This window comes from Pinus tabuliformis, chromosome 1_2 (assembly GCF_031772625.1).
Source record: "Pinus tabuliformis cultivar Carrire ecotype Pingquan chromosome 1_2, CPIR1, whole genome shotgun sequence".
NCBI lineage: Eukaryota > Viridiplantae > Streptophyta > Pinopsida > Pinales > Pinaceae > Pinus > Pinus tabuliformis.
Window position 1 is genome coordinate 931,971,505 of NC_142298.1, and position 11,603 is coordinate 931,983,107.

Sequence of the window (11,603 nt, forward strand, 5' to 3'; positions counted from 1 at the left end):
AACAATCCCAGGAACATAATAATAGGAGGTGACCTGAATATAATTCTTGACCCTAAAGAGAAGAGAGGAGGGACTTACTCAAGGGACCCTTTTCTTACCACAGTGGAGAACATAATATTACAGAGGGATTTAGTAGATTTCAAGCCGGTTAAAGGAAAATACACATGGACCAATAATAGAACAGGAGAAAATCATATTGCAGCAAGGTTGGATAGATTCCTTGTCAGCAGCTCTATAATGATGGGAAAAAGAATAGTCATTAATAAGATCCTTCCAAAGCTCAGCTCGGATCACAAACCTGTCCTCCTCTGCCTGAAAGATGAAGAGGATTTAGGACCCCTCCCCTTTCACTTCAGTCCTCTCTGGGCGGAAAGAGAAGGATTCATGGAAACAGTCCAAGCAGCATGGAGTACAGAAGTCTCAGGTTCCCCAAGCTATGTCTGGGAGCAAAAAATAAAAAATACAAAAAAGGCTCTTAAAGAATGGATAAAGAAACCTTTGAAAACTCCCATCAGTCAGAGGAAAGAGGCTGTCACACAGCTGGAAGAAATTCAATTTGATATGGAAGAGAAAGACATCCATTCCACGGAATTAGATCAAGAAAAAATTGCACAAAGGAAAACATATTGTTCTTTTAGAAATGAGGAAGAGTACTGGCGCCTAAAGTCTCGTAGTCTGTGGCTTAAAGCTGGGGACAGAAATACCACATATTTCCATAAACAGTTCAGGGCTCGACTCAGCCGAAACCACATAGCAGAAATCACCTTATCTAACGGACAGGTTTGCAAAGGATTCGCCCAAATTAAGGAAGCTGTTGTAAACCATTTCCAAACTCTACTTACAGAAGAAAAAGAGGGGAGTGAGGAAGATACACAAGAGTTCCTTGCTAACATTCCAAAGCTAATTAGTACAGAGGATAATGAAAACCTCATGAGCTCAGTAACGGAAGAAGAAGTATCCAACATCGTGTGGTCTATGGAGCCTGACAAAGCGCCAGGACCCGATGGTTTTACAATTCATTTCTATAGAATCTACTGGGCATTAATCAAACCAGACCTCCTCAGAATGATACGTGGATTCATGAGGAAGGCAAGGATTGGGGGCAGAGTTAACTCAACCTTTCTTGCCTTAATTCCTAAGGAGACAAATCCAAGATCTTTTGACAGGTACAGGCCAATATCTCTATGCAATGCGTCCTACAAGATAGTGTCCAAACTCCTGGCAAACAGAATCAAGCCTCTCTTGCAAAAGCTCATTTCTCCAGATTAGGGGGGATTTGTGAAAGGACGATACATTCTGGATAATGTTATTCAAGTCCAAGAAGCTTTGCACTCGAGCCACTCACGCAAAGAACAAGGTATGCTTATAAAACTAGACATGTGTAATGCTTTTGATAGAGTTAATCGCTCTTTTTTGTACAGGGTCCTTACAGCCTTTGGTTTCAATCAAGATTTTATAAATCTAATCAAAGCATGCCTAGAAAAGATCTGGATAGCCCCAATGATAAACGGTAGAGCAGCAGATTTCTTCTTAGCCACCAGGGGACTGAGGCAGGGCTGCCCTTTGTCACCATTTCTTTACATACTGATGGCAGACTCTCTAAGCAGAAAATTAACTTTGGAAAAACAAAATGGTAACCTCTCTGGAATCAGGATTGTGAAGGAAATCGATCCAATGAACCATGCGCTGTTTGCTGATGACTCACTCTTGCTTGGGGGCGCATCACCACGAATTGCGAACTCCTTCAAAAACATTCTCAAAAAGTTCTGCAGCATCTCTGGAGCGTTAATCAGCAAAAGGAAAAGTGTTGTCTATGGGTGGAACACAGATCAGCAGACTATCAACAGAATTGCCAGCGACCTGGGCTTCAATGGATACGCGGATTGGGACAAATTCAAATATCTGGGTCTCCCAATAAGAATGGTATCCAACAGGAATCAACTGTGGGAAGAGGTGATTTCCAAATTTAAGAAAAAGATTGCAAGTTGGGGGGGTTATTGGCTCACCACAGGAGGCAAAATCAAGCTCATTAGAGCTGTACTCTCAGCACTACCAACGTTCCAGGCCTCCTTAATTTTAGCTCCAAAGCAAATCTCAGACCAGATCTCCAGTCTTATGTGAAATTTCCTATGGAATGGAGGGCGAGGTAATGACAATAGATTTCATTTAATAAATTGGGAAATAGTGAAAAGACCTATGGAGGAAGGAGGCCTCCAAATACGAGACCCTCTCCTTGCAAACATAGTATTGGGATGCAAATTACTGTGGCAAATGCTTGAAGAGCCTAGTCACCCTGTCAGTCTGATATTAAAACACAAATATTTCAAACAACAGCCAATCAGAACCTTCATTCCGGAGAAAGCCCCTAAAGGAACGCAAGCCTGGAAGTTATGCAGCAAAGGTATCAAATTCTTCAAAGCTCACCTGTACAAAATTCCTGGGAACGGCAAAAACACTATGTTATGGAAAGACAGAGTCATGGGACACCCTCCCCTCAAAGAAAACAGTGAAATCGCAGCGTTAAGATTATGGCTACAGTCAAAAGGAATCTGTAAGATCGAAGACATAGCTAGCTGGGATAATAGAGGAGAGTGGAAACGCTGGAATTTCCCCAAGGCTCCAGCGCATCTCACCACTCAGCTTCACATTCTTAAAAAGGCAATTACAGACTTCGCTCCAGTCCATAGAGACGAAGAAGACACCTGGGGATGGGGGAAGACGGGTGTGTACACAGCAAGGCAAGGATATCTACAAATGCAAAGCAAAAAGAACTCGCCTCATCTGAAAGAAGTATGGAAGCATGTATGGGACAGTTTTAGCATTCCTAAAATCAATTTTTTCTTTTGGACTCTGTTCCATAACAAAATCTTGACTGGAGAAAACTTGAGCAAGATAAACATAGCAGGCCCCCATCGATGTGTCCTATGCAAAAATGCTCTGGAAACCACAGATCATTTGTTTATTCATTGTGAGTATGCCAAGAAGGTCTGGATTAATTTTCTGACTGGACTAAATGTGAGACCCCCAGCTCATTGTACGATTGCAGAAATGTTCACCACTTGGAAAGCCAGTTACCCACACAACATTGCTGGCAAATGTCTATGGTACAAGATATGGATTGCTGCTCCAAAATATGTATGCTGGAAGCTCTGGCTTGCCCAGAATGAAACTATCTTCAACTGAAATGAAATATCAGCAGAAAAAGTGGCATAACAGGCAAAGAAACTCTTTCTTGAAACCTTGAATTATGCTTCAGTCAAAGATGACAATTCCCTTCGAACAGAGGAAAAGGCCTGGCTGGACGGTTTCTCATTCATTATCAGACCTTCAGCAATCACTCGGCCAACCCACAAGGAAAGATGGCAGATCCGAGAATCCGAGGATAGATTCCAGCAGTGGTGGAAATCCCAGGGCGAGTGCACTATCTTCTTTGACGGTGCTTCAAAAGGCAATCCAGGCAAATCAGGAGCAGGAGGGGTAATTTACTATCCGAATGGAGAAAAAGAAGATTTCAGTTGGGGCCTAGGAACGAAAACCAATAACCAGGCAGAAGCTCTTGGTCTCTTAAAAGCCTGTCAATTAGCCAGAAAAGAAAGCCAAAGAGAAATCATCATTTTTGGGGACTCAGAATTGCTGATAAAGGCATTAAGAAGCAAGGAATGGTTGAAGGATCCCCTATTAAATAAACAGCTCTCAAGAGTGAACAGAATTTTGAAGGACTTCTCCTCGGTGCAAACATTTCATATCCTCAGAGATTTAAACAAGGAGGCGGACAGATTGGCAAATACAGGCTGCACTCAACAAAGTGGAATGATCAGCATAAACGCAAGCGCTTTGAAAATGGCAATCATCCCTTAACTGGGGGAGGTCCTCATGTAAACCCACGAACTGTAATTTGGTTGATTAGGCTCTGCCCAACCTGGAATTCTCAATAAAGCACAACCGTTTCAGTTAAAAAAAAAAAGTTAATGCTAAGTACAATTTTCTCTATTCTATGAAGTTAAAATTTTCATCATAAAAGAAGAAGATGATGGTATTAATGAAATATGGCACTAGAGGTAATCAACCATAAATCCCTACCCATTATAGGGATATCCCATTAACATCATATCAATAACCACCATAAACCAAAGGTGGTTTGTCTTATGAAGTTAAAATTTTCATCATAAAAGAAGAAGATGATGGTATTAATGAAACATAGCACTAAGGTAATCAACCATAAATCCCTACCCATTATAGGGATATCCCATTAACCTCATATCAATAACCACCACAAGTCAAAGGTGGTTTAAAATGCATGACACCAATACCTAAATATAAAGAAAAGGTTCATGTGTTATCCCTATGACTATAGAGTCAACTTGTTAATGCTACCTCCATGTCCAATATTGGCATCTAATAGTTGAAGATAGAAAGTTGATGCATGGTAGCATAACTAACAAGTGACTAAGAGTCATTATGTTAACTTCAAGGAATCTTTCAATGTTAAGATAAAAATTTGATGCACGATACCCTAACTAACAAGTGACTAAGAGTCATTATGTTATCTTCAAGGAACCTGTTAGGTCCCTATACTATTAGTGTAACCCCTTACTGTTATTAGTGCAACCCTCTTATTATATTGTTGTGCCCATGTAGTCCCCATGTTGTTCTTATTTTGCCCCATAGAAGCCCACTATTGTTATTGTTGTGCCCCTACATTATTATTGTTATGTTGGCTCTGATTATATTATGACCCCTTAGACTCCTATATATAGAAAGTAGGTCTTGTCATTTGTATCATATAAGAATTATTCATTTTTGTAATATAAAGGAGGTTTCCGGCTCGAAGAGGCTTATTTCTAAGTCGTTGATCTATCTGTTGTGAGCTGGTTTCATAACATTTGGTATTAGAGCTTTGGATTCTAGGGTTTCGTTGCTCCAAACAGGTCATCGTGGAATTTTATCTATAACATTTTCGCTATGAAGTTTCAGAAGCTAAAAACAAAAACAATTTGAGGTGAAATCGTTCTAAATCTCGGGTCTGAATTTCAGATTTTGGCTTGCTATATTTTCGAAGAAATGACCAGAGGAAGTTAGGGTTTTTGCAAGCTCCAGAATTCCATCTTAGACAGGTCATCGTGGAATTTTCTCTATACATTTGTTTCTATGAAGGTTCAGACTTTGAAATTAAAACTCATTTGAGTCGAACTCTTGCTGAAGCTCGGGTTCGAATTTCAGATTTTGTCTCACTATATTTTCATAGATATGATCCAAGGAAGTTAGGGTTTTTGCAAACTCTTGAATTACATCACAAAAATGTGACCTTCGGAAAATCGTCATAGCTTTCTTTCTGAGTATCATATTGAAATTTCGTAAGAAGTTATGGAAAGAGGACAGATTGTAGTTTCTGTGCATCATTTTCAGGTTCGAAGGTTGAAACAGTGACACGTGGCACTTCGAACAATTTTGCTCTACTAAAAGTGTATAATTAGGTCATCTTGGGAGATTGGGGATAACACTTTATTGGAGAATCCAATTTTGATTAGACTGGTGGCATTGGAAAGATGACTCAGAGGGTTACCATAGTTCGCAATTTCGGACATTGGAGATCCAAAATTTCAAAGATAGCTCAGATTCAATATCGAGCTCCTACAAAGTGAAAAAAAAAAGAAAATGGAAACACCTAGTAAGCAACCTGAAAGCTCTAGCATGACTCATGAAGAAGAGGAAGAAATGCAACATGATATATCAAAATTACGAGACCAAGTACAACAAATTTCACTGATAAAAAAAGTAACAGAAACTAAGATGGATGGTTTAAAGAAAGACGTGGAAGATAAGATGGATGTTTTAAAGAAAGACATGGAAGATAAGATGGATGTTTTAAATAAAGGCGTGGAAGCTAAGATGGATGGTATGAAAGACAAAATTGAATATTGGAAGAAGGACATGGAAGGTTGGAAGGAAGGTTTGACAAAGTTGCTACAAGAAAGGCTTCCTAATGGCGAAAAGGTAGTAGAGAAAACTCAGAATGAGAACAAAAGAAATTTTAATCACGATTTGAAGAATGACAATATTGAAGGTTTGAAGAAAGACGTGGAAGGTTTGACAAAGTTATTACAAGAAAGGATTCCTAATGGCGAAAATGTAGTAGAGAAAACTTACTATGAGAAAAAAATAAATGTTAATCATGATTTCATAGACTCTAATGGTGGATTGAAGACCCACCATGTTCCAAATATCGATATGATGAAGTTTGATGGCAAGGATCGCGTAACATGGATACTAGAGATGGATCAATATTTTGAACTCCATAATGTCCAAAACACACAAAAGGTATGCATTGAAACTTTATATTTTGAACCAAATCAGTTTGTATGGTATTGATGTCTTTGCTCTCGCAAACAAAGTTTCACTTGGGAAATTTTTACGGAAGAAATGATAGCACAATAAGAGGATATAAAAAGCAACACTTTTTTTAGCCAATTGATAAATCTCAAACACAAGGGTTCAATGATGGAGCACATTGAGGACTTCCAAAAATTGAATATAAGGGTAAACGATACTCCAGAGGAACATAGGTTTGATGTGTTCATAGGGACTTTAAAGGATAACATCCAACATGAGGTTCACCTTTGGGAACTTGATTCATTGGAGAATGCATTCAAGTTGGCAAGAAAAATGGAAAGAAAAATTATGGCAACAAGGAAGCCTACTACTCACAACTATAAATATGGAAGTGTTGTTTCTCCTAGCCTTCCACAACCTACAAGGTTGACACCACAATAATTGGAAGAAAAAAGAGCAAAAGGGCTTTGTTACAGTTGTGATAGCAAATACACTAAAGGTCATAAGTGTGTTGAGAACAAATTATTTTACATATATTGTAAATAGGAGGAATAAAAGGAACAAGAAATGTCAAAAGAAGAGGATATACACCAGGAACAAGCCCTAGAGAAAGAAGAAATGAATCCGACCATATCTTGTAATGCATTGGCCAGAATTACCACTCCTCAAACTATCAAGATAGAAGGATATATCAAGAGGAAAAAGGTAATAATGTTGACTGATTCGGGAAGTACCCATAATTTTGTTCATTGTAAGATAGCTAAGGAATTGAATTGCTCCTATATCCAGCAACAGAGTGTCAAGTGATGGTTGCAAGTGGAGGAACCATAAATTGCTTTGGAAAGTGCCATAATATCAAGTTATCCATGGGAGAATATGTATTGAATAGCCCAATTCTTTCCATTCCAAAGGGTGGTGTTGATGTTGTACTAGGAGTCTAATGGCTACAATCCTTGGGTACAATAGCTTTTAATTTTCAAGAACTTTCCATGAAATTTTTTTTGAAAGGAAAGGAATTTGAATTAAGGGGTATCACATGGAAACCAGGAAAGATAATAAGCTCTAACAAAATGACAAAGCTTCTAAATAAATAACAACGAGGCGTAATTGCACAATTATGTTCGTTAGGGGTTCCCACATTGAAATCATATATTTGTCTAGATATCCAAAAAGTCTTGGACAATCATTCCAAGGTATTTGAGACTCCCAAAGGCCTCCCACCTATTCATGATCATGATCATGCTATTCATTTGATTCCAGGAAGTGTTCCTCCAAGCATCAGGCCTTACAGATATCCATATTCCCAAAAGAGTGAAATTGAATGTATGGTTGCATAAATGCTAGAGGTTGGTATAATTATCCAACCAAATTCGATAAACGAAGCAAGGGATGAATGGAAGAATGTCGAAGTAGGGTGGGAACTCATTAAAAAGTTGTAGAGATCATAGTTCAAACAATATTTCTAGAACTTGAAAAGGAAGGAAAAATCATATTGGAACCTAAAGTAGTCACAAAACCAAGAAATCGACACCTACAAAATCAATCAATTTCAGAGTATCTCATCAAGTGGAAGAACTTACCCGCTGAAGATTCCAGATGGAAGGATGATAATTTTATACAAAAGAATCTAGAACTACTCAAGCGTTGATGACAACCCTTTTTGAAGGAGAGGGGCATGTTAGGTCCCAATACTACTAGTGTAACCCCTTATTGTTATTAGTGCAACCCCCTTATTAATTTTTTGTGCCCATGTAGTCCCATATTGTTATTATTGTGCCCCATAGAAGCCCACTATTGTTATTGTTGTGGCCTTACATTATTATTGTTATGTCGACTCTAATTATATTATGACGCCTTAGACTCCTATATATAGAAATGAGGTCTTGTCATTTGTATCATCCAAGAATTGTTCATTTGTGTAATGTAAAGGAGGTTCCCCCCTTGAAGGGATGATTTCCAAGTCGTTGATTTATCTTTTCTATATTTTGTAAGCTAGTTTCATAAACAGAATCTTTCAATGTTTAGCTAAAACCCTCGTACCAACTAATATATTCACTAAGTGTGTGAATAATGAGTGAAGACCTCTTAATAACTTGAATGTTCTAGCAAAGAAGAAACCATCATTAGTGCACTTGTAAATTCTTTGTTGTGTTTTCTTGAACAATTGGAATGCCTCCAAACATTCTTCTACTACAAATAATTTATTATTATTGATTATACTCCAACAATCCCATTGAGTCATTATCCATGATTAAATTATTGACAATATTTAGATGACTTCTATGTGCCTTGAATTTCTCATAGAGAAGGGATTTTTCCAATAGATCTCTACTACCAGATTTTTGGCAATAGATCTACTACCATATATGTTGTGTATGTGTATTTCTCATAGAGAAGGGATTTTTTCCAATAGATCTACTACCATTTTTTTTGCGTTTTGTGTTATAAAAAGGCCAATTAGATGCTAGAGAAAATTAACAACATTTACTAGATAGTCACTAAGTGTAATAAGAAAATAATCTCCATACTTTAAACAGTGAACAAGTCTCATCTAGTAACAATGAACAATATTTCAATGGTGAAGATCCCATAATGGTGGACAGACCACAACAGTGAGAAAAACACCACATTTAAAAACAAATGCAGGTGAAAAACTATTGTGTTTTGTGTTAAAAAAGACTAATTAGATGCTAATATGGAGGCGTCTAAATTAATTCTATTAACATGGAATTTACATACAGTGACTTGTGAAGATTTTTCATTGGATAAATGTAAAGAAGAAACTCTTGAATATCAAGTTCAAGAAAAAATACATGAGCCCAATAATGTAATGTATCAGTTCTTTGTCAGCAAACAAGAGTAAGGAAGCCTTCTCTTAAGTTGCTAGAATCATTAGAAGATTTTATGCATCAATAATTAGATCCTCTAAATATAGTGAGTTATGAATACTTGAATTATTTACAACATATTCAAGCCTTATTGGCAAAGGATCAATAACCATGGATGCCTTTCTACCATTATGAATTCTCATCTACAGCAATAGTTCCACATATTTGGGCCAATTTCAGGTCACCATATCCTTTAGCAAATCTTGCAGTGTTGGAATGAGATATGAATGTTGCTCTTTCCTAGAAGGAAGTGCCTAAGAATCCAATAGTAGGACTATTTTTTGTTTCTGGACACTAAACAATAAAAAACCCTTAAATTATAATATCAAAAACTAAAATATTGTGTAGAAAGCTTCCAAGCTGCAATATGTCTAGTAAATAAATCGAGTGGAATACCACTTCTTGTTGCTACCAATAGTAAACATGATAAAATACTTTGACAAATTTCTTGCAACATTAATATATTGTACCATTTCAAAGGCAATAAGTTATTGTATGGTTTTTTCAATCAGCCTCATGTCCACTTGGTCACACAAGTAAAGATATTAAAGGTAGTCAATCTTAAGATTGAGTTAACTTTTCTAAAAATGGACTAAAAAAATTGATTGAAGAGTAAAAGGAATATGTGGCATTGCAAGCCTGGTTCATCTAAGGGAACTTGTGGCATTGCAAGCCATAAAGGACCTGCACATCATGACACCTTAAAGATTGTAGGGCTCTAAGATCAGTTCAAGTACACAATCCTAAAAACATTGTCATTTGAATCACTTGACTGGGTTTGAGTCCAGCATATAAAGACTTAGATTTTACCATAAAAAATATAATACTAAAAGAAAATGTGTAGAAAAATTATAAAGATCACTAATAATAATAATAATAATAAAAATAATAATTCCATGAAAAGTGTAGATATTGGTAAAGGACAAACTCCCCGCCATTATACAAGTGTTGGAATACTCATTTAAAGCCATTAATAACATCCATTCAAATAAGAGGCTAACTCTGTTTATGGTTTGCAAAGATGAGGCATTTTCTGTGAGACAAGTATGTGCTCAAATTCACCTGAAACTCTGTTAAGAAAAGTAGTAAGTTGGAAACATAATAATGTATGTGGTGTCTTAATAACAAATCAATATTGGATAATTTTCCTTTTTTCATGTTGCTTAGATGAGTTTAATTATGCATATAAAAGCAATGGAGGATAGAAAGTAATGTAAATTTCACCTTGATTAAAACCAACACTGTTGAATCTGCTTCCCAGAACTTTTACTGTTATACAATGGAGCATTCACATTCTCTTCGTGCATTCAAAAAAAACATTAAAAATAAAAGCAGTACTTGTGAAATGAGATACTCCACTCCATCTTTGATGGTATCATCAAATGTTGCCAATATGTCTGAATCATAACATCCAGATTCCTAGCATGTTTTGTATACTGCAATTTGAGCTAGTGGAGCTCCCTCGAGCACCTCCAACTCCTAAACCATTGCAATTCATATTCCTCAGATATCTTCCAGCTGCAATAGAAGCAGTATGGTTTCCATGCCCTACGCTATCTCTTGCAGATCTATATTCTCTATTAGCCCTCGAACTGACTATTTTCAACGTTTCTCCATTCTCAACCTCCATTCCATTCAAACAATACCTGGCACCAATTAGTTTCTTTTCCTCCATAAGAAGGAATATCGGCCTCAAAAATTTTCAATCTACAAGTGAGCTTGCAATAAGACAAATATACTCATTTTTTTTCTTATTGAGGAAATAGCTGGGCAGATCCATCTAAATGGACCACATCCTGCCAACTTATTAGCATAGATTAACCCTGAGGAAGTTGAGGAGAATTGACCCATGACCTCCCATTAGCGAGGTGCTTTAGCTATGCAATCTCGACTAATTGAGCTAATCCTAAGGGCTAATATACTCAAATTTTTGTTATTTATTTGCAATTTATTATTTGTTTTTGCTAACAAATTTACAGTGTACACCATGTTCTTTCCTTCTGATACCCTTGTTTTTCCCCCTATTATTATAATTATCAACTTCCATTTTCTGCCCAACTTGTATTGCACATTTTATTCTTCTTTAGTTGTGTCATAACCCTGTTTTTGCCTCATGAGGAACGATATGGATTTAAAGCTTTCCTAACCTGGCAGCAGGCTTTGGGTGAAAGTCCCTAGGTTGATGTAATGACTTCTTCTCTTCTCTTCAGTAGTAACAACACCTAATGGTTTTGCTTGTTAAGTGGATCAATTTGGTGTAGTGGTTAGTTTAGTTGTATGATGGATTGTTTGTGATAGCATAAAATCTCATTGTTGTGTGTCCCTTTGAAAAATGTAAGGTTACTAAATTCATGTCAATCCTTTTTTGCTATAAATATGTATACT

The 11,603-nt window shown here is 36.9% G+C and overlaps 1 protein-coding gene across 1 annotated transcript; it reads left to right on the forward strand.

Annotated features, from left to right (window-relative positions):
- Positions 1–1,587: 1,587 nt before the first annotated feature.
- On the forward strand, positions 1,588–2,121 carry LOC149209006 (uncharacterized). The gene has a single exon (XM_089398492.1). The coding sequence runs from the start codon at positions 1,588–1,590 to the stop codon at positions 2,119–2,121; it is 534 nt and encodes a 177-aa protein (XP_089254618.1).
- Positions 2,122–11,603: the final 9,482 nt, after the last annotated feature.